Source organism: Corvus brachyrhynchos, unplaced genomic scaffold, assembly GCF_000691975.1.
Source record: "Corvus brachyrhynchos isolate BGI_N302 unplaced genomic scaffold, ASM69197v1 scaffold255, whole genome shotgun sequence".
In the NCBI taxonomy this organism is placed as follows: Eukaryota; Metazoa; Chordata; class Aves; order Passeriformes; family Corvidae; genus Corvus; species Corvus brachyrhynchos.
Genome location: NW_008238358.1, coordinates 7,551,393 through 7,575,467, shown reverse-complemented (window position 1 = coordinate 7,575,467; position 24,075 = coordinate 7,551,393). Strand labels below are relative to the sequence as shown.

The 24,075-nt window shown below is 37.8% G+C and overlaps 1 protein-coding gene across 5 annotated transcripts in view; it reads right to left on the bottom strand.

Moving 5' to 3' along the window:
* LRP2 (LDL receptor related protein 2) overlaps positions 1 to 24,075 on the bottom strand; it is a 118,998-nt gene that overhangs the window by 25,687 nt on the left and 69,236 nt on the right. For 3 of the 5 annotated variants that reach the window (XM_017735815.1, XM_017735816.1, XM_017735817.1), the window contains exons 38-62: positions 23,324 to 23,563; positions 23,002 to 23,190; positions 21,105 to 22,025; positions 20,394 to 20,559; positions 19,764 to 19,922; positions 18,538 to 18,827; positions 17,343 to 17,546; positions 17,060 to 17,089; positions 16,728 to 16,970; positions 15,561 to 15,686; positions 13,805 to 13,924; positions 12,831 to 12,962; positions 11,742 to 11,943; positions 10,996 to 11,291; positions 10,039 to 10,555; positions 8,134 to 8,286; positions 7,509 to 7,679; positions 6,005 to 6,228; positions 5,419 to 5,596; positions 4,292 to 4,488; positions 2,475 to 2,720; positions 1,676 to 1,804; positions 1,401 to 1,520; positions 707 to 823; positions 322 to 438 (exon numbers count right to left, since the gene is read on the bottom strand). In XM_017735815.1, coding sequence (XP_017591304.1) covers positions 322 to 438; positions 707 to 823; positions 1,401 to 1,520; positions 1,676 to 1,804; positions 2,475 to 2,720; positions 4,292 to 4,488; positions 5,419 to 5,596; positions 6,005 to 6,228; positions 7,509 to 7,679; positions 8,134 to 8,286; positions 10,039 to 10,555; positions 10,996 to 11,291; positions 11,742 to 11,943; positions 12,831 to 12,962; positions 13,805 to 13,924; positions 15,561 to 15,686; positions 16,728 to 16,970; positions 17,060 to 17,089; positions 17,343 to 17,546; positions 18,538 to 18,827; positions 19,764 to 19,922; positions 20,394 to 20,559; positions 21,105 to 22,025; positions 23,002 to 23,190; positions 23,324 to 23,563 — 5,487 coding nt within the window. The remainder of the gene's footprint in view (positions 1 to 321; positions 439 to 706; positions 824 to 1,400; positions 1,521 to 1,675; positions 1,805 to 2,474; positions 2,721 to 4,291; positions 4,489 to 5,418; positions 5,597 to 6,004; positions 6,229 to 7,508; positions 7,680 to 8,133; positions 8,287 to 10,038; positions 10,556 to 10,995; positions 11,292 to 11,741; positions 11,944 to 12,830; positions 12,963 to 13,804; positions 13,925 to 15,560; positions 15,687 to 16,727; positions 16,971 to 17,059; positions 17,090 to 17,342; positions 17,547 to 18,537; positions 18,828 to 19,763; positions 19,923 to 20,393; positions 20,560 to 21,104; positions 22,026 to 23,001; positions 23,191 to 23,323; positions 23,564 to 24,075) is intronic. The other 2 variants (XM_017735818.1, XM_017735819.1) reach the window with 1 other exon arrangement.

The following is a 24,075-nucleotide window of genomic DNA, read 5'->3' as shown; positions in this document are numbered from 1 at the left end:
AACAGCCAAATGTTGTATAATTCAGGTTCTAAAAGACAACTGCTGTGATGTACATTCCATGTGTATCTTCTCCTGGACTTGGTAAACACATTCATTTCCTACCATTCAGAATGTATTTACAATCAGTGTAAGAGATGGCAACCCATTGTTACATTAAAAAGCAGATTGAAAATATTATGCTTATCCTGAATTTTTTCTGATACCACTGCGTGTTGCAAAATTCTATATCTCTAAGGAGTCATCTCACTTAAAAATAGGGAAAAGTGCAAATCTTTCCGAAAGTGAGCACAATGAGCACCAATTGCAAAGCTTGAAACTCACGACAAGTTGCTTCATCAGAGAAATCAAGGCAGTCTCCATTTCCATCACATCTGAAGCGCTCTGCAACACAATGTCCACTATCACACTGGAAATAACCTGGGTGGCAGGTCCTCAACTCTGAAAAGATTCAGAAGTAACTGAAATGCCTTTTTGTTCAAAAATAGATAAACTACTTACTTTTAGAGAACAATCTTCTAAAAAAAGTTGGAAAATCCCAGACTATTAAAACTGTGGTACTCTCTACTTTTGGTGGAATGACTAAAGTGACAGGGTGAACATTACTTCTTTAAAGATGCTTCCCATAAAAGATCATTTTGCAGAATAATTTATCACATTAGAAACAACAGCGAGAACATGTAAGAGTTAGCATTCAGATAATACACACCACAGTCACGTTCATCTGAATTGTCTTCACAGTCGTCATCGTGATCGCAGATCCATCGTGAAGGAATGCAATGCAGATTGTCACAACGGTATTCACTTTCTGTGCACTCACGAGGACCTTTGTTTAAAATGAATGTACAAATATGAAAAGTTCCCCAGATGTAGAGTTAAACATCCACACCTGTCTCATTGAACCAGACAAAACTAATGTGAGCAGATAATGAGGTAAAATCTTTAAAATTAAATGATGTTAAAGCATCATTCCCCCCAAGTACTCTTTAAACATGGTAGACATTCTATGTCCCTCTTGATATAGAAAAAAGGAAAATCATTGCAGACTTTGTTTCAACACAGAATTATACAGAAGCTTTTAACTCAAATCAGAAAATAAAGATCCACTATTATTGTTTAAGAAACTAGATAATACTACATTTGCACACAGGACAAAATTCAAATGTCACTTCTTAGTGGAAAACTGGAATTTGTGTTATTGTGATGACGGGATTTATCAGTGGTTTTATGTAACCAGAATGCATCCTTGTGACATCAGTGTGGTATTTCAGCAAATAAAAGACAGACTGTATAAAGCAAAGTATGGTTGCATTTGAGAGCTGTCTGCCTTGTTCTCATAAGAAATAGAAGGATATTTAAGTCATAAGTGGGACTATATCATTACAGACAAAACAAGAACTCACTGCAGTTGTGCTCATCAGAGTTATCGCCACAGTCATCATCTCCATCACACTTCCAGCGCAGCGGGATGCATCGATGATTGTCACAACGGAAATCTCCAAAAGGACTGCAAGTCATCTCCTCTGCAGTGTAGACAGTTTGCCAACAAAACAGCACACATTAGCATAGTCTTTGCCCAGGTACATTATTACTGAAGGCTTTCAGAAAATCTGTGTGTTTGCAAATTGGAGAAATATTTTAGGCACAGTCATGCTGAAATGACCTCCTCCAAACTTACCACAGCCTTGTTCATCACTGTTGTCTCTACAGTCATCATTCCCATTGCATACTGCCCACAATGGTATGCAACGGTAGTTGGTTCTGCAGCTGAACTGTGTGTGATTGTCACATCGATAAGCAGGTCCCACTGAAAGAGGCAGTTGTCAAAATTAGTTGTGTTACTTAGCCATTAACTGTCCTCCTTGCTATTCTGCCTCTCCTAACCTTTTATAACTTACGTTCAATTATTTCAACTAAAAAGATTTATCTGCTAACTTCAGTGTTGTAAAAGAGAAAGTATCAAATGTATCTGATTTAACTATCTTTTCCAATCTATGCTGCTTGCATTCTGCATATACTATAAACCCATCAGATGTTCAAATCACACTCATTGTGTTTTTCACCAAACTATTTAGAGCTGGTAACACTGGCAATAGCCCCAAACCTGGGAACCAGAGGAGGCAGCTTGTCCTCAGATGGCAAATCTTGGTCACAAGTTCTTCAAGACACCCATTGGTTCAGAAAGACATGCTAAAGCATATAGGAAAATCCTAGCATCAAGAAAGTCAGAGTGAGATGCTGCCAGTTTCTGACAATCTGGCCAGCAAAAATAAGCCTTCTCCCCTTCAAAAATAAGGAGGTAGTAAATTATCACATAGTCCCTATGTTTTCTAACGCTCTTTACTACACAAATGTAATTAGCTTGCAGAAAATGCCCCTTTCCAATAAACTTTCAATCTCAGGCAAATTAAGTACGGTGGTTCACTCTGCTTTTAGTGCACTCTAATATAGGCATCTTACTACAGCTGTATGCTTACTGCATTCGTGGAATGGCTCATCAGAGTTATCACCACAATCATCATCCACATCACACTTCCAGGACTGTGGAATGCAGCGGCCATTGTCACATTTAAATTGGCCTGGGGGACAGGTTCTACTGGCACAGTGAGCGCTATCTTCATCCGAATTATCACCACAGTCATCCTCTCTATCACACTGCCAGGCTTCTGGGATACATCGTTTATTGGCACACTGCCACTGATGAGTTTCACACTGATGATTAGCTGAAAGAATACAGATTAGCTGTTAGGATATTGAAACTTACAGAAATGGTCTGCTGCTGTTATATCAATTGAGTCCTTATGTTTACACCAACAGTTAAAAACAAAGCCAGAAAAAATTTAAAACATCACATATACTCGCCCAGTTAAAGCAATTAAGGTACACATTTCTAACATCCCATGTCATATTTTCCCCAGGCATCTTCAGACAAGCTCACTAAGGCTCTACGTTTTTCTAGGAGCAAGACATACACTACCTTCTCCTAAAGCAGAGGGAAGTAAACCCAGCATTCAACATGATTGAGGCAGGGTCTCCCAGTCACTCCACAGAGGAGCTAAGTGGCACTTTGGCCATGCTATCAGCTTAGCTGTGTATTGCCTGATGGGCCTGTTTCTCTATGAATGAACATGACAGAAAACATAGCAGAAGACTATGCTAGTATTAGCTGCACAACCTACAAATATATACCCTCTATTCCGAAAGGGGAAAGCACAAAAAGCTGGTATCAGCAGTGCTAGCAAATTGGGGTAGCTCTGAAAACAGGAATCAACACTTATCTCTACTTCCAGAATTTCTGTGTCTCACCATACCCCACTCTACTACTTTCTTTTACATACACTGCCAAACTGTTCAAGAGAAAGCAGTGTATCATAATTTCCATACATGTCCCAGACCAAAGGATTCTGTTCCCATGCACGAGATAATGAGTAAAAGGAATTACATAGACCTAGACTGATTTTTATTGTACCCAGTGTGTTAAAATCAGCGCATTACACAGCTGCTGTATTTCCTCTTTTTAAATTCCCCTGTGGCACACTTAAGATCTTAGCTATTTGAAACTCAGCTAAAATTAACATTTCATTTAATTCTGTCACTGTTAGAAACACTTTGGAATGGAAGGCAATGAAACTATCACTTATGTAACTACACTGCTTTCCCCTTCACTTTATATTACTAAGCTTGCAACTGCTAGAACTATGTTATTTACAAAAAGAGAACTAAGGATATGCTGTTTTAAATTAGGCATAAGTATGTGGAATAGCATAGGTTTTAAAGGAGATAACATTATTCCAAAAGCATAATAATGCTGCATTTCTATAAGACTGCTTTCACATACAGCTCTCCAAAAAAAATCTTCCCACATGAATTGGATTTTGTGCAATGCAGAGGATGTAATAATTTTGTCCCATCATGCAAAGTAGAATAGAGGGAAAATTAGCCCACCAGTTAGACTGACCTGGGCATTAGGAAGCCTTAGATTCTTCAAAATCACCATGGCTTTACTCAGAGCAAAACAAAGTGAGTCCTGTTTCTAATATTTTATACCTCAGATGGTAATTTATCTCAGTGCAAATCTGTCTCAAAGGTACAGAAACTGTTTATGTTTTGATATAATACATTTTTGCTCTCCTTTACCCTGCTTGCACTGAGGTGAAGTGCTCCAGCAGGTGCAAGACTGCATCTGTCTATCTCACCTTTTCATCTTTGAAAAAGAGATATTGATTATGAAATTTGTATGTTGATTACATGTTTTATACTGGCAAAATACTTTAATTTATTTGTTGGAACATACCACAAAGTACAGGATCTTCGTCTGATCTGTCATGGCAATCTGGCTGGGTATTGCACAAGAAATGTGAACTTGTGCAGTTCCCATCATTACACTGGAACTGCCCCACAGGACAGTACCGCTGCGGACAGGTTGGGGGCTCATCGGAGCCATCTCGACAGTCCCTCTGTCCGTCACATTTCCACCAGATGGGAATACACCTACAAAGAGAAAACGGGGTGTTCTGTGTTGAGGATATGGCTTTACAGATGTACAACTATCCTTTTACAGCACAAAAGACAGTCATGTCGTAGTGTTATTCTTGAAACACCCAAAACATCTTGAATTTTATGTCTTCTATTTCAGATGTCAAATGCTAACAAAATATGCCAGAATACTGTCACCAGAAACAGATGATAAACAGATGATATTGGTGGACCTCTAGAAGGAAGTTCACAGAAAATAATAACTATTTCATTTTTATGTTTATTTGTGGTAATCCTCTCTCATGTTTTTTAGATCAATCTCCAACTGGCTTTTTAATGAGGTAACATTTCAATAGTTCACCCAAACTTTAGCACAATAATTTCACTAGGGATTATTGTTATAACACTGCTTCAAAAGGCAACCCAATAAGCACACCCGCCTCATAGGCTCCAGAGTGATACATCAGTAGAAGAACTCTTACATCACCATTCCTCTCCCTCCACTGCTGTCTCAGTAATAGGGGTTATAAATGTGCCCTCGCATCAGCTAAAGGCCTTTCCTGGGCCACTGGCAGACAGCATATATTTGGCAGAAACAGATACATTGTAAAAGATGTTTAAAAATAAGAGAAGGTTCCAGGTCTGAGAATTCAACAAGAAACAGTTTCTGTAGGTTCATGTTTCTAACAACCCAAACTTTGCTACATTAGCAATGCCATATAACATAAAGAAAAAAAGTACTACTTAAGCAACCAGTCTAGAAGTACTTTTCCAAAATGGAAGCCTGTCTTCCTATTTTTCCTGGTTTTCTCTTTGCAAGCAGGTCACAAACTCATCGTGAGAGCAGAATGAATTCCTAATTTCATGCCCCTTTAAACAAACTAAACTGTAAAATATATCCTTAAAAACACATGGTGAAAAAGCAATGGTGAGCAGTGGACTTACCTCTCAGTGTCTGCACAGAGAAACTGGGTGCTAGAGCACATTGGAAGGCAGTGGGCTGTATTGCCAAACTGTATGACCATGAAGTTATCAGGACATTCACAGGAAAACCCCTGACCACCAGCTTTTATTAGGCAAAGATGGGAACAACCACCATTATTGGTGCCACAAGGATTATTAACTGGTAAAACAGAAGAATAAATAAACCATACTTTATAAATTCCAGAACACAAAGGTTTCAATCTACAATAGATTCCTCTAGTACTGCTTTGAAACCTTAAATGTAAGATGTTGAAAAACAAAACCTAGGTAAGTAGGCATTTCATGAGGAAAATATATGTGATTTCATATACACAAAATGTATGCTATTAAGCCATGATGTTTTAGAAGCTAATTTAAAATTATGCATTACCAGTCATTGCTTTTCAAAGAAAGGGCAATTTATAAATGTAAAGTAGATGCCTACACTTACTCTGTGCATTTTATTCCCCTCGGCAAAGGCAAAAGCTGAGTGCATTCATGACACTTTGCAACTAGTCCCCACATAACAGCTGACCCTCTAAACGCAAATCTAATTCTGTTTCCTCACCAAATGGTTGTCTGTATGGATGGTAAACATGGATGTCAAATGGTCTGTGTGTGGTATTCACAAGAACAGTCCTTTCTGATCCATCATATTTATTTCCTTTTTCAACTGTCCTTGTGTTCCAGTCAGTCCAATATATTGTGTCTTCAAAAATTGTTATTGCAAATGGATGAGGTAGAGTCCCATCATATACTGTGTGACGATGATGTCCATCCAGGTCAGAGTACCTCCACAAAGAAAAATTTGTGCAAAACATTCAGATAAATGCTAAAACTTCTTTTCATCTTTCCACATATTATGTATGCTTATGGCACTTCATTATTGGTGACCAGAAACATGCAATGTAGAACTGAGGCTTCGTTGTGCCCTAAAGACAGATCACCATCCTCAGCAAATTCATTTTAGTATATGGAGGAAAGTAAAACAGGCTATTTCAGGGAAATAAATGGAATAGAGTAACATCCACTGAAATGTATAGTCTTCCCACAGAAGCACATTAGCTAGAACAATGAAAATTCTGCACATTTTTTGCCTTAACAGCAAGTTATTTTTGTCACAAAAGAGTCTAGCTTGCCTAGATGATTCAGACTGCTAATAACGGAACACTTAAGACAATAATAGGCTTCCTGTATTCCTAAATTTTGCATGTCTTTCTGATTTAGAGATTCCTCTGGTGAGCTATCTTTGACAAGATTTCACATTTTTACTATTACCTTGCTATATGGGGAAATTATGAAATACAAGAGAGAAGAAACTTACATATAATTAATACAAATTTTTTAAAAGACATTTTTAACACTTTATCATAGAAAAGGCTGGCAGAAGAATTAATGTAGAGAAGAATAGAAGTAAATACAAATACAAATTTAAATGTGGATGTAAATATGAATACAAATATGAACACTAACATAAATACAAATTTTTGCTTTCAAAGTATTTCAGTATCATGTATTTCAAAATCACTGAAATAGAGTACTATCCTCTTTACTGCTATTTAGGTGGAAATTTTCTAGTACTAGAAGCAATAAATAGATTTTTCTTAGTTGACAAAATAATCCCATTTGCCAACAGGAAATTCCATATCATACTTATAGACACTCAGACATCTTCTAATGGTATGTATACAACTTATTAGCACATAACTAGTTTAGTTACAGCTCAATTCTTATCTATAAGCAGAAACAAGAGGATCAAAAAACAGGGATTTTATAGTCAATATTGCTTTGGTTCAAGTTGTATAACTAGATATAGAGAAGTTGTATATTTTAGTACAGAGTGTGAACCTTTTCACTGTAACTTTTGGACAACTTTCAGTGGAACCTAGAATGTGAAACTCAGTTATTGTGTAATCTAACGATCCATATCATCTACTACTCCAGACATTTTGACTCGTTTTCTATAGTCAGTGGGCAGAAATATGTATTATTTTTACAGCACCCATAAATTCTCCCACCACAATCTGATATGAGCAATTATTCAGTTGTTTCAATATTTTCTGTGTACATACTCAATATAATTTAGATGGGCATCTGTCCAGTAGAGCTTGTCATTGGTGTAATCTATGGTAAGTCCATTGGGCCACTCTAACTTTGTAGAGATGATCACAGTCTTCTCCTTGCCATCCATGCCTGCTCGTCCAATATAGGCTCGATCTGCCCAGTCTGTCCAGTAAATCTGTCTGTTCAAAGGAATACTTATAGTTAGGATTGTTGAAGTAAATATTAGAAGCTATGCCTCAAATACAGTATTTTCTGCCACAGGACTAAAGCAGAGATTGATGAAGAAGAAAGATAATGTATTTCTTAGTTTAACTGCTACAGCAGACAACTGTGCAGTCACAATTGCCTTCAAAATGCCAGCCCCAACAGCTACCAAACTACACTCATTTCTATCAACCTTTTTACCCTTGCAATCAGAACTTTCTAGTCCACAGGAAAGCAAATTCCACTTTCAATGGTAGCTGACAGCCATGCATATACACCTACAACAGGCAAGCTACTATTTTTCCTAAGCTGCAACTAAGTACTAACACCACAGAAATCTAAATGTAAGCAGAAAAATTTACTTCAGATTTTCAGAATAGTGCAAGATTATTTGCAAAACAAAGGAAAAGGACTCTTGAAATGTCATACCCATATTTTGGATGAACAACAATTGCTCTGGGATACTGAAAGCAGAAAGTATTGTTGGCATCCACACACCGATCCACCAGTTTTTTCCGGAATCTTCCATCAAGTTCAGAGACGTAGAGACAATCTCGGTAGGCATCCACCCAGTACAATTTTCTGAAATATTTTAATTTATTTAACATTATTTAATTTTTTCCCTTATTTTGCTTCACAGCATCTTTAAATTTTTTTTCTCCTAGAAGCAATGTATCTACTGTAAAGGAATATGTGCTTCATTGACATCTCTTCTACACCATGCTCCAGGCTGTCCTTTTCTCTCCTATTGTTCCTGTAAGCCCAATCAGTGGTGCCAAATTCAAACTTGCAGGTGCCCAGTTGAGTACTAATATGCCATTCACCTACAAATTCCTAAACCCCTCTCCCCTTCCTGTCCTACCAACAATGGCCAGGAGCAGGAAAACAGACATGCAGTGCAATGGACTGTGACCAGGGCTGTAAGATACTGCAGAGAATCATGAACTGTTCCATGCTGCCACCTCTGCTCTCATCAAACAGGTAGAAAAGTCCTAAGCAGTTTGACACCCTAATTTAAACTTCACCTAGAATTTTCTAACACTTCTATTACCTTCCCTGAGAATTACACACAGCTGTAAGCAAAGAAATCATACAAGCAGTAGGAATGATTTTTTAAATGCCTCCATCAAAACGAAGCATTAAATTCAATTAGAACTACAGCAGGGTACTTTGAAATTCTCTGCAGAGCTGGTCAGCTCCAGCATCCACAGTGTCATTCCAGAAAGAGCCTGACAGATATAATTTCTGCCCACACCACCCTAAGCAGTACCATTCCCACCAGGAAGGAGGAGAAGGTAGTCTTCTCCAACCTGCACCTTGCAGCATCCTCCAATCCTCTCCCTGCACTGAAATCAAACAGACAAATTCAACCATTGTACTGTCCTTCAGCCTGTCTGAAACATCTAAACAAGAACTGACTGAAGACATAACTAATGGTAGCTGAAATAATTCAAAAGCTGTATTAGAAACGAAGCAGTAGGACCATTTCAGCTAAAATTTGTCTTTTGCTTCCTCACCTTTCCATGAATCATAAAGCATTTGGGGGTGCTAGCAACATTAATTATCATTAGGTTTAGAGACAAAGTGGTTTAAACATAAAAACTTTTATATGGACATATTCATATAAACACTCTCATGGAAGTTCCCAAAGTGACTTCTTGAACAATTCTTCTTAGTTTACAGTCTGATCCATGTTCTTTAGACTTTTCATACTTATATTACTGCACTTGGAAAGCAGGAACAAGAACACTGTCAGAGTGGGCACCACATAAGGACAGAGGTTCTGTGGCAGTAAATCAGACTACTTTTTGAAACAGAGCAGGCAATTAAAAATTTACCATGATGAGATGTGTTTTCCAATTACCTCACTCATATGCTGGCCTCCTGGCAGAAAATTATATGGATCATGTTGTTTGAGTGTGTCAGGTGCATTTTTCAAGAGCAAAAGACACATGCCCTTCACATTGGTACAGGAGCTAAATTTCATTAAGGCTTACTATTACTTACTTCACTGGAATCTAGTTACCTGTTACAGTATTTTGTTTATGCAGTGAAGCCTGCATCCCAATCCCAACAACTGCTAGCAAATGACTGATTGATGAGAGAGCAAGTCTGACATAACCTCAGTATACTACATATGAGAGTAAAGAACAGTGTTACGTATTAGATGCTGATAAATAGTTTCAGAGCAGTTGTATAACGCTGCATCCACATTCCAAACTATTTCAGTACTCATCAGGAATTTCATATGAAGTGAGGAAAAACCCTTCAGATAAACTCCTTCACACATCATTTCTTCAGTAGCCCAGAAAGACAAAAAACATATTTTCTTACCTGCCAACCCAGTCAACAGCGATACCTTCCCCGTTGGGCACATCATCACTTATCACTGCCTCCTTATTTGTTCCATTTAGGAACATTCGTTCAATGACATTCCTCCCCACATCAATCCAGTACAACCTCTTTTCCACCCTGTCAAAGTCCAGTGCCACCACATTTCTCAGTCCTTGCAAAATGAGAGAGTAAGACTGGCCATCTGCTGTGAGATTTCTCAGATAGTAACGGTTGCTAAAAATAAGGTATGGGGAGATATTACTATTTTGTCGGCAACTTTTTCCATCAGGCTCCCGGATATAGCCTGGGGCACACTTACAGATGTGGGAGCCAGCTGTGTTCTCACAAATCTGGCTACATACTGATGGAGTTTCATTGCACTCATCAATATCATCACAAGTCCGTTTATCAGACATAAGTTTGTATCCGGGATGACAAGAACAGTAGAAACTTGTCTGTGTGTCTGTACAGTCATGATCACATCCACTGATTGAAGGGTCACTGCATTCATTTACACCTGGGGAAGGAAAGGAGTTCTATTCAAGGAACCAGCTAGCAGAGTAATAGTGCAGTCACTTTCCAATGCACTTTCTCTCTCTCCCTGCTACCCTCTGAAAATGCTGATTGTGGATGTGGGCTGCCATAAAAAAGGAAAAAAAGAAAACAACCTAATCCAATATTAAATTATTCTACCACCTCTGAAGTCTGTCACAAAACACCCTAAGTGCAAACTATGGACTATAGCATATTTTGGAAATGCAAGGGCAATACATAACAGTGTATGAAATATATTTTGTTTATATCATTAGCTCATTGTCACAGTCAGTTAAAACAGCACATAATAAGTATGATTTAATTACAGCAAAAAAATTTAAAAGATACCTTTCTTATAATTTTAATTTTTTCAAAGGTGCCTAAGCTTTTTTAACTAGACAGTACAAATAAATCTATACATACCACATCCTTTTTCATCACTGTTATCTAAGCAATCATCCAACCGATTGCAGACTTTAACCAGCTCAATGCAGTTTCCATTGTCACATTTAAAATGATGGGGAGAGCAGGTTGCTTCTGGTGTACTACAGAGACGTTCCAGCTCATCAGATTCATCACCACAGTCATTATCCCCATCACAGATGTAGGCTTTGGAAATGCAGCGCCCATTCTGACAAGTAAACTGGTGCTGTTGACACGGTTCATAGATGCATCCTCTTTCATCACTGCTGTCACCACAGTCATTCCGCCTATCACACCTGAAGAAGAATGAACACTCTTCAAATATAAGAAGGTAATCACTGTCTCCAGGGCAGAGGGATAGATACACTCTCCCAATTTCCAAAGAAGGCCGGTATTACTGGCTCCGATAGAAGAGACTTTCAGAAACTGGGGTCATATTATATATTCTGATCCTGTGGGTCCTCTATATTCTCCATGTGCATTACAGGCTGGACAGAATCACCCTAGGAGAGGTTACTAATGACAATAAGAAGGATTAAATGCTAATGGTGAGCAATGGGGATATTAACATAGAAAATTCTAGAGCATTTTTGAGTCAAAGCTAATGCACAAATGCAGAGCAGATAAATAGTTTCATTACAATATGTAGATCTACTTACAACTAATGGTGAGGAAAAAAGGTTGAATTAGCTCCTTCACTACAAGCAATTTTGAGAATTTCTACAGCTGCTTCAGTAGTTACAAACCTGTATGTGTTACGGATGCACAAGCCATTACTACAGGTAAACTCATTTTCTGTGCAAGATCTTCGTGTGCAGTTCTGGTGTTCATCAAGAGCATCACTGCAGTCAGCATCACCATCACAGACCCATGCCCGAGGAATGCACCTCCTGAGTGGGGGTTGATTGTTGGCACACATGAACTCTGCCGCTGTGCAGTTGCGGTTTGCTGAAGGAAAACCATGTTCACTAACCAAGTTATACTCTGTGTATGTGACACCCTCCTCCACCACACACACCAACAGCCTGGATATCCACCCATAATCCGTAACAGAGCCAAGCCCTACTGCACATGCAGAGATAGATACCAGAGATAGGTACCTTCTCATGTACAAAACTGCACATTACTCTTCATAGGGGCTGACTGGGAGCCAAAGAATTCCTTAGGCAATGCTGATATGTGCGGAAATCACTGGATTCTCAATATAAGCTTTTTCAGCCAGAATTTCAGGGAGCTGAGCCAGATTTTCTGAGAGCTGGACAGTCTCGATTCCCTATTTTGTTCAAGGTGTTCTGTGCTCCAGAGAGCAAACAGAGGTAGCACCATTATAGTTAGTACAGCCAAGGACTACAAGTATAATCAGCTGTTCTCAAAAAAATCAAGAAGTGGGACTAGGTTTGGTGAACCTCCTTCCCTTTGTTCACTCTCTGAACAGACAGGCTTATTTTGTTCAGATATTAAGCCACAAATGTGGTTATTAATATGGCACATATTGATGCAGTGCATGATCACCAGGGAGTATCTCCACTGAAGCTGCTCTGGCTGCCCAGATCATACACACAATCCAGGTTAATTATATCTCCATTTCAACTCAACAATTCAAAGAAGAGTAATTGCGAAATTAGAACAATGTTTTGTTGGGTTTTACTACCAACAAAGTATTTAATTTTGATTCAATATCATGAAAATGAAGGTACAGAAGGATTGTACCTCACACTTAATGTGCACCTTTATGGGGTAGAAAAATTGGCAGTGGGTGAGAGTTTGAGGGTTGGTTGTTTTCTAAAAAATACCCGCAGGACAAAGTGTAGTATCTATTTGCATTAACCACCTACCACAATTATGTCTTTGATCCTCATCACTCATATCCCCACAGTCATTATCACCATCACAGATCCATGTTGCTGGGATACATCTGCCATCATCACATCTGAACTGGTCACTCGAACAAGTCCGCATTTGGGGCACTTAAAAATGAACACAATCACTTTGCTTGTTAAAATAACCTGCACTGCCATGAAATCTGCTGAGAACTGTATTTCAGGGAGAAGCTTATGACAGTGAAATTTAAAATCAAAGCTTAAATGTAAATAGTTAATGTATAAGCTGCAAAACATTTTCTTAGGCTAAAGGTGTAACTCCAATAATATGCAAAGTGACCTACCAGCCCTGCTGAAACCATAGAAGAATCTTGCCTTGTGTTATTCTTACTTTTACAGTGAGAATAATAACTATGTTATAATATCAATTGTCAGTGACTTCAGTTAGCTCCTTCTCTTCTTCCCTGGAAATTACTGTCCTTTTTTTTTACCTCCTACCCTACTCCTCTGCTTATTCCTGTCAGTTTCTATTGTACATACAGGATTTGTTTACTGTAATACTATGATACCCATATACTGTGTCAACACTCTTCCCCTCTGCATCCCACATTCCCTTTTTCCCCAAATGTAGTACTGCATGCATACTTTCCGTATAGCATGAAATCTGCTTTTACATCCAAAGCAATATCAAAACACTGGCTATTTTTTGCCATTTGATTCACTACTATCATAGTCTTATAGAGATAGGAAGTTATACATTAAGAGTAATCCCATTACAAGCATTCAGTTGTTGCAATTAAAGCCTTCATACTCCATACGCAGCTTTAAGTATTTAAGACTCAGATTACTCAGTGACTCATATTAGAGACACTGAATAAAACCCAAATGATACTTATTTTCCACTTAGTCGGGAATTAAGCTTCTGCCTGCAAGACAAACTACTGATTTGCCGTAATCCACCATGTTGTATCTTCTGAGTGCAGACTTACCACAAGAGGCAGGTTCATCAGAGCCATCAGCACAGTCTATTCCTTGATCACAGTACCAATGAGCAGGAATACAACGTCCCGATGTACAACGAAACTCACTATTTGTGCAAGTAAGAGACACTGGAAGAAAAAACCTATGTATGACTTCTTTTCTTTCTGCTACCTTTCCAACTTGTTTTAAGTTGCTTTTGAGTCCATGTTATGCAAAAATTATTACAGTCCCCAAAAAAGAAAGAGAAAAAATTATGCTAGGAAAGAAGTCCTTTCTCAGCCTCTCTGGAAAGAGTTCATGGTACAAACTAGCTTGATATTTGTATGCAAAGAAATGGGCTTAATTTTCTCCCAGGGCATACGTATCAGCTACTAAGTAGACAGAATTTGCTCTGGAAATAGGATTGCTTGCAGCAACTGTACATATGTTCTACATTTATACTTGAGATGTACGCATAGGAAAATGACCACAGTCCAATATACTCATTTCTCCAGTGCCCAAACCAGGCATAGCAGACTCAGTGCTTTACAGGAAATAAAAATGTGCACTAAGGAAGTAATATCTCATGGTAGATAGTTTTCCTCATACCAATTTTTTCTTCATTTGCTAGTAGAAATCTTTTCTTAATGGCAGTGAAGAACAAACCATAACACTGAATAGTTGCAGCTCAGCATGCTGCAAGTACTGTCTGCACTTCAGCTGAGCCCCTTGATCCTGGCATGTATAGTGATTTTGACAATTTCTTCAGTAGTTACCAATACTTTGCTGTACCCTCTGATGGTTTCAAAATACCAGAAGGATTCAGTCTGGCCTTTTAACTTGCTCTTCCCTGTGCCTTTAATGATGGAAATCAAAGTTAACTATTGCTCATTAATGTCTTGAGTTTCTTTCATCTCTCATTCTCTTTTTCTCTCCGTCTTCCTTGTCCTTCACCACTTCTCAATTTAAGTAATTCAGCAGGGACATAAACAGTAGAAGGGACAAAGCACACCTTTCACAAGCAGAACAAGGCTCACTATAGCCACATATTCTAGACACATTGGTGTCCATAATAAAAGTGGCCACATTCTGGTCACAAAAATTGAATTTATATTTTAGAAAAACTGTGGCATAGTTAGTTTCCTAAAGGCATGTACCTTTAGGAAAAATAGTGAAAGCAAAAATAATCTGCTCAGCCAATACTAAAACCAAATCATCATCTGAAAACATCCATTATGTTTTATAAACTGATCCCTAATGTTCTATATGGGAAAAGTACTACCTAACTTCTACCTAATAAAAATGTCCTAGAAAAGTTAATCTGGTTTGTAATGCACTTCAATACCCTAACTGGAAGCTACAATGAACAACAAATCATATGCTAAAGCATACATAACCACATGAAAGAGCTAAAATAAATTTGAGACCATATACAATTTCATTCGGTTAGAAGGAAGAATATTCTAATGTTAAAGTTATGGAAAAAGACAGCTCTCTATAATATTTAAGTGCCAAACACCTTGCAAAAAAAATAAGAAATACAGACCAGAATAAGCAAAAGGAACAATCCTCAAATGCTGTATTAAAACGCTGCAAAAATTTATCATCCTTTATATTAGATAAAAGAATAATTTAGATAATTAGGAGCTAATAGTACCATGCATATATAACTTCAGTATTTAAAAAGTAGATGTTTTGAGAACAGTTGGAGTTATATTAAAAGTAAAGAGCAGTGGAACAAATTGCAGAAGTATCAGAGAAGTAACAAAGGCCCTATTAACTTACCACAGTGAGTCGAACTCTCATCACTCATATCTCCACAGTCGTTATCACCATCACACAAATACGTTCGAGGAATGCAAATATTTGTGCTTTGACATTTTGTAAAACCAGACTGGCATGTACGCTCCGCTATAAGGAGGGAGAAAAAAAGCAAAAGTGCTGTAGAGCTATTTGATATGTAACATTGTTGAAAAGAGTCCCATGTCACTCATTTGCTGAAGTGATTCACTCATACTGCTCATGCTATATGGGAGCAGTTAAACCATTGCTTTTATTGATGGAAGTCCTGACAAAAACATGATCAAAACACCCACATGCCAATACTTGAAGATGAGGGAATGAAAATTGACATGTATTCACACTGTAATGCCTACATTTGCAACCAGCTGGTAGGGTATGACCGTGAGACCAAATACAAATGGCTAACAGATGAGGAATTGCAAATAGTCAGATTTCTCTGAGAACAAAAAAAAAACCAAGATGTTTTAAACAATGTTTTAAAAAAAATTCAGTGGGCACACAAAATGGAAAAAAAATCTAAATAAAATTTCATCAATTTCTTAAACTCCAGATATAAATTTTCACTGAAGATTTTAATCTTAGTGCATAGATGTTATTATTTTCATGAACTGCATAAGCAGTCAATATTGAACTAATCACAGTTTACATCTTAACTAAAGCAAACATAACTGATAATTTTATAAGGCATATAATTTTAAACTGTGCCATTATAGGATCACAATATACATCCTGAGGATTAAATCTAGTATAACTAATATAGCACGACACAAAGTAAAAAGCCATTGCCAAATTCCAAGCTGATCCGGCAAAAATATAAACCTTACATCCAATTTATCTGAAATAATCTTTTTGAAATCCATAGGTTTACTCACAAGAATTAACATTACATACTGCATGAGCATTTGTTGCATCAAGGCAGACTACTTAAAGCAACATTTATTATGTAGTATCTTAGGATGTTCCAGAACATGATTTAGCAATTCTATTTGCTTCAAATAACACTAACAATACCTGTAATGTAAATTGAAAAAACTTTTGTCCTTTTTGCTGATTTTGTCAGATTTCTTCACACAAAACCACACTTCCTTCTTCCTTTAGTATCTAGAGAGTCAGACTCAAATAGGCACTAGGTACTAAGGCTCAACTTACGACAATTCCTCTCATCTGAGGTGCCATTATCGTAACAGTTGTTTACTCCATTGCAGACATACTGAAGGGCTATACACCTTCCATTATTGCAAGTAAATTCTGTGTGGGAGTCACAGGTTCGGAACAAGCAGCCAAGCTCATCACTGTTATCTCCACAGTCGTTGTAATGATCGCAGCGGTAATGATAGGGTACGCATCGCCCATTGCCACAGGTGAAAGCTGTTGGCTGACAAGTATGGAAAGCTGCAGAAAGTTAAAAAGAAAAAAAAATGTGGATAAAATATAATTGAAGTTCTCTGACAAAGTAACAAGTAAAATCACAATATTTTTACCTGCCAGGGCAAACACAGCTGCAAAACGGACTGCATGAAAAGTAAAATACATATTTGAATTAAAAAATTAGAAATTGGCTATACATGACAAAAATTCAATACTATAGTGCTTCTGGATTCTAAAGCAAACCACTAGTGATTCAGACCTCAAATCTGTGGGCAAGCAAGGGATCATTTCCAAACTACAGCCATAAGATCCATGATCATAAAGGCATAAATGTGACAGAGAATACAGAACAGGCAAGACAGTATACTCTCCAAAGCAGTTACTTCAAATGCTTACCACACACACTTTCCAACTCATCACTGCCATCACCACAATCATTGTCATTGTCGCATTTCCACCGCTCAGAGATACAGTGCCCATTAAGGCATGTGAAGAAACCAGTATCACACCTGGTACCATTATCCACAATACAGTGCTTGTTGTTATTGGCTAAATACCAGTGTCCTTCAGAAGGGCACTGACATTCTGCACCAGCTGGACCTAAATTTATGTTTGACAGTTTAAAAAAATAAAAAAGGACACAAAGAAAAGGAAACAAATTTAATATTGATGTTTTATATAGGGTTCCATGAAAGTTTTCATAGTTGTAACACTGGAAAAGGCAAAGAAATTTTCATAATTCCTGTATGATCTATTTACTTAGATGGTAGTATGGTGACTTAGCCAGACTTTTATCTCAGTTAAGCATATGCAAACCCATTAAAATCCACAAAAGTTACTTCAGAGTTCCTTAGAGGAACTGAGGTCAGAATTTGGAGTATCTTAGTATTTGCTTGTTGTCCAAATAGCTTTTTAGTGGCAGCAAGATGGTATGTGATGCTTTCAAATATCACAGCTATACCCACTGAGACTTTATTCCTCAAAATCAAAACAGGTGTTCAAAATTTCTTTCAATTGACAAACTGCTCTTCTCAAAATTAATGAGAAGTTTGAGTTGTTTTCAGGCAAGACAGATTTTTAATGGTATTTAAGACGCTACAAATGAAAACAGGCACTGAATGAGTTTTCCAAAGTCAAGGACCATAACGTCCAAAAATCTGTAACACATGAAACAGCTCTATAACACTTATGTAATAAAGAAATAGCAACCATACAGGTTTTTAAAATACATTGTAGGAAACACCTGATACAGTAAGAGTATATACTCCTAAGGTAAGCATATCCTGCAGCACTCACTTCATGTCTCATCCAAGAAAAGTTTAAACTCCAGAAAACAATGCTTTGGTTTAAGTTACAGAAACCCATAATTTTTAGTTGTGAGAATTCTCAGATACAACCCTTAGGTGTGTTGGTGAAATACCATGATCTTAAATGGCAATCATTGTGATTGCATTTTTAAATAAAATAGATATTAAAAATTTGGGAACACTAAGAAATATTTCAGCTGTCCCCATGTGCCTAGAATTGTTATAGTCTAAACTCTAATACAGGAAACAGTAATAGCTTACAGTCATCAAGCATAACAGCTTACCTGGTGCACAGATGTGACTGCAGCCACCATTGAACTGGTTGCAAGGGTTGATACACTGCTGCTGCTTACTTTTTGCCCAGACATGAATATCCATTGGTCTTTGTGGAAGATTCATGATCATTACAATCTGATCTGAACCATCATACTTATTAGCTCTATAAATGCTTCGTGTGTTCCAGTCTGTCCAATATATGTGCTGATCAAACAGTGTCATTGCAAATGGATGCAGAGCAGTGCTAACAATTACCTCACGATTTGTACCAGAGAGAGTGCATCTCTCAATCTTCTGCCTACAATAACAAAGAAATTATTACATTTTAAAAGAAAGAAGTCTTCTAACTTAGGTGTAAAACCATGCCCTAATTAGTCTGGCAACTGATATCCAGCATTTCAACAGTGCTCACTGCTGAAATATCTAGGATGCTGCTATGCTCCCTCACCTCCATTAACTATAGTTTGAAACAGAAAAGTGTATGTTTCATTTGACATCCTGAATTCCTCTTAAAATAGACATCCCACTACAAGTGTCTTTCCCTCCTGCATGCAGATAAATCCTGAAAACCACCTTCTTCACAGAAGATTTCATAGAGGAAGAGGCCACAGGATTTATTACATTACAGACAACACTCTTCTGATAGAGCAAAGAAGTCTGAAAAAGAACTTCTATGCTGAAGGAACCAGAAGCGAAAGGTCTGATTGCTGCAGTGGTTTCTCTGAGACCATGGGTGAATTTGAATGTTTAGAAAACTGAACTATTTTTTAAAACTTTCCTTGTGGTGGAAGAAGTACTGTGGCATAAATTCAAGGCTAGAGCTCTGTCTGGTAGGCAACAGCAAGAATATCAGGCCAAATTTCACAGGTGACAGGCATTAACCATGAGCAATGAATAGTGTAAAATGTGTAATGGGATTGTACTTTTTAATGAAGACAGTTACTGAAGTCCTGAATTGCATGTAAGATAAACAAACTGACAGTGGGTACAAGTGCATAAAGCAGAGAACAAAATCTACCCTGTGACATAATATAACTTCTTATTGCAGAGTAGTTTCACATCAATATTAAAACTTGACATTGCACTGCTATTAAGTAACTCTAACATCCTATTATGCCAAGTACCCAATTCAACTGAAATACTGAATACCAGTTTAGAAATTAGGAAAAATAAATAATAGAGCTATTAAAATATTAACCAAATGTAAACAAACAAGTGTCTTGTCAATACATACAGATTTGCATCAGCCCAGTACAGCTGCTGTTCTTCATAGTCCAGGGTAAGTCCATTTGGCCATACCAAGTTTGTGCTCACAACAGGTGTTCTGAAGTTTCCTCCAAGAGTAGCTCGTTCAATCTTTGCATTTGAACTCCAGTCAGTCCAGTACATATACCTGTCAATAACATGATTACATTTTCATGAAATATAACTCACAAAGCTCATTTGCTTTTGGTGGTATTTCCACCCTGGTGTCCCTCACTGAGGTGTGCAGTGCAAAACTACAGGAAAAGATCTTCTTCCTCTATTTTGGCTCACACTGACAAGGGAATCTTCTAGAGGGATCACTGGGGTCCACTGGAGGGAACTTCGGAAAACTTCTTCCAGCTCCTATGTGAATCTGCTAAAGTCAATTAATCTCTTTCTTAATTATAACACAGTATAACCAGTAATGAAATTAAAAGCACAATATAATACAGTAATGCCCCCATCCTCTCAGGAAGTGTTTTGATACTGAAACAAGGATTCTTCTGAAGCATTCAAGGAATACAACAGGAAAAGGGTTAGGGTTACAGGAAATGTCTGGCAGTCTCTGTCAGTCTAAATTGTAGTTTCACCTGCAGTCAAAACAAAGTGCAGCACATACCCTCTGCAGGGATCTAATACAATGGCTCTTGGCCGTGGCACCCGGGCGATCACTGTGCGGTTTGATCCATCCACAGCCATCGAGCTGATGGTCTGATTGAGGTAGTCACTGTAGTAAACTCTGTTGTTGATCCAGTCAAAGGCTATGCCATCTGGAGTTCCCAGGTCTTAGACACATGCAAGCAAACACACACAGGCTCAGCACGGTTTCCTGAGATACTGCAACATTCTTCATTATAATTTGGCTACATCAAAGACTTCTTTGAAATGCCATTGGTACCACTGCAAATACATCCATTTAAAAACCTGGAGTACTAATACTTGGGACTCGGGCAGTCCTAGGTATACAATAGTGTTACAAAGACCTTTTCCTCACACAGACTGAAGTTCTGGTTGCTGTTCTTCAAGTAGCAGGAATCCTCCCTCACTCCATAATATTAATTTACTACACATAATTTTAATTTATCATGTATCATTTTATATACAGAATAATACCTATCCAGTTTTATATTTCCATTTCATTGTGATCAAGATGATATAAGAATCTCAGAAAAGGAAAAAATGAGGAAGCAAAAGGAGCATTTTATTAGACAGCTTAACTAAGTGGTCAATTTGACCTTTAGCATAAAAATCCAAGTTGAGCTAGTGTGAGGTGCTGCAGTCCATTTTTTTTAATATCTGATTACTTCATACGATAATTCAGTGCACTTACCAGATGCAATTACAGTTGGAGAGCCAATTCCTGAGTAAATACTAACATAACTTATTCTTCCAGTTCCTGAAGGATAACTTTGTGTAAAATATATTCGGTTGTTTATGCTGTCAAAATCCAGGGCCACAGCAGTCCTTAACACATTGACTGTGCGGAAGGGAGGACTGTGATTTTCAGGATCTAGGTGAATACTTCTGAGGGCATTCTCAAGAGCAAAAATTAGGTAATCATCTGTTGAAATGGAACATCTCTTGCCATCGCTGCCTAGTGTTCCAAAGGCACAACCACATTTTGGTGTCTGAATGTCAGGGAGGGCAAAACAGAGGTGAGAACAACCTCCATTGTTGTCCAAACAAGGATTGTTGTTGACATCAAGCGGTGAACGTGACTGGAAATTACTGTTGTAAATTGTAACATCCCTTAGCCAATTGATATTATCTCTTATTACTGTTGGCTGATCAGTGTTGCCTGGCTGCTTGCTGGCTTGGAAGACTTTTTTCAGGTTTCGATCCACCCAGATCATGGAATTGCCGAAGATAGTGATACCATATGGAGTTGGATAGCGACTGCCATAACGTACAATTTCAACATCACCACCATCAGGCTGAATTCTTGCAATCATATCTAAGGAATCATCCACCCAGTAAACGTAGCCATTGCTGTGATCTATGGCCAACCCACGAGGTGTGACAATGCCCTCAGACACAAGAACTGTTCTGTTGGTGCAGTCAAGAAATGCACGTTCGATCTTTGGATTTTGCCCATAATCTGCCCAGAAGAGATATCTGTTTTTTGGGTCAACTACTATGTGCCTTGGCATATCTATGGTAGTTTTCAGAAGCACACGGCGATAAGTTGTGTTCAAACGCAAAACTTCTATAAAAGTCTCTGTCAGGAATGCATTTGTAAAATAAAGATTACCTGTATATAAAAAACCCCAAAACAAATCAAATCAGAAAAGCAAAAGAGAAAGTTAATATCAGCATCAATATCTGAGAAACACAAGCTGCTAAAATACCAAACCACAAAACGAATAGCCATCATAAATATGTTAGTAGTTGGAAGCAAAAGGTACTTGCCTACAATCTGATGAATTAGAAAGAAGACAGCCAAACTGACAGTAGTCAATTAATTCCTAAATCCTCATGGATTGTTATGGTTATCAGTAGTATAGTTGCCTTTTAAAACACTCAACTATGAAATCCATGTTAAGACACAGGACTGTATACAGTAACTAAATTAAATGTTTACAGCAGATGATTATCCTAAAACTCATCCCAACAAGCCTATCAATCAACTGAAGAACTTTTGCAAAGCATATATACAGTACACACACATATATATATACACACAAAACTAAAGTATTAACGGCAATTGTTGAGGAATACTTTCTGAAGAGTTAATATTTGAATTAATCTCTAATATGTTTAAATAGGACCAGGAAGTGCACATGTGGAAATTACAGTTCAAAGATAAAATATTTCTCCTGCTTTTTTTACTTTTCATTATAATATTCATACATAGAAATCTGAGGGTAGATAATTTTCTTATTTATGATGTCATGAGACAGGTTTTGTGCATTCTTCTCTTGTTCATGTTTTCACAATGGTAGTACACAGCTACTTAGAAATGTACAGACAAGAGAGGTCTAAGACAAATATTAAAGCATCAGGAGAGAAAAGGCTCTATACATCTACTCTGATAAACTTTCATCTTTACACATATATATAAAACGTAAGAGCCATTCATTACTTCCTCTTATTTTAAAATCAGTGCATTAAACCACAAGTTAGTTAGTACTTCCATTCAAAAGAGTTCCATTAGAATCTGTTTATGTTAGCCTAAAAATTTTATAATATGTAAAGAATAACATTCTCCTAAATTCAGCTGTGCTTACCTGCTACCCAGTCAATTGCAATGCCACGAATCCCATTTCGTCCTATTCCATTTGTAACAACATTTCTAAAATAAGAACCATCAGGTTTAATTTTACGTATTGCATTCTGAGAAGAAACTGTGCTACTGAAGTCACACCAGTAGATGAAACCAGAAGGCATGTGAACATCCACATGAAGTGCATTTCGTCCTGAAATATTTTGAAAAGTATGAATTAATGATTTTTTATATAAACAAACTTGCTTAAAACCTGTGCTGTGCCAGAAAGGAATGCCAAAATACTAGGCATGACAAGATTTTTTCCTATTATAATATTCACATACCTCTTCCTGCTAGTGGTACCATGGCTTCAGAGTGATCTGATGTCTCTAAACTAAATCCTTTAATTGCAGAGAGCATAGAAACAATTACAAATGAACTGTATGGGGAACAGGTTCTGTTATCAGGATTTAGCTGAAAGCCAGTAGCACAGGCACAGGAGAATAATCCACCAGTCATAGGCAGGCAAAGCTGCTGGCAAACTCCAATATTATTACTGCAGCCATTTGAGGAACCAGCAGAATCTGCAAAAGACATACATTGTAAAACAAAAATCTCAACTGTATCATCACAAACACCCATGGACATATACCCACATTCATACACTTGTATAGTCTTAACAATCAGGTGAAAAAATAAAGATCCTAATTGTGGGAGTGTGTTTTTGTTTGGTTTAGTCTGGGTCTCCCCTCAGGTTTTGTACTTTTGTATTTACCCAGTTTGTACCCTCCCAGTTCTCTGTCAATTACCCTAATTCCCTCCTTTATCTCCTCCCTAGCCCTTGCCAATCGTGCTGGCACCCCTCCCAGGCTTCTAGAAAGCTCTGGCTGGGCCATCGTGTGATTGGCCAGGGGAACAAGGTCCCTCCCTTCTTCTCCCATGGTTGGTTCCCTTATGCGCCTTTCATCCTGTTCACCACACCCTCCCCTCCTCCAATTGGTTATTCCTTTGATCCCTCCCTTGTTACCACCCTCCCATAAAACCTCCTGCAAGTGCCTTCTGAGCTCGCTCAGAGCTGGGCATTCCTGGGAGGTGG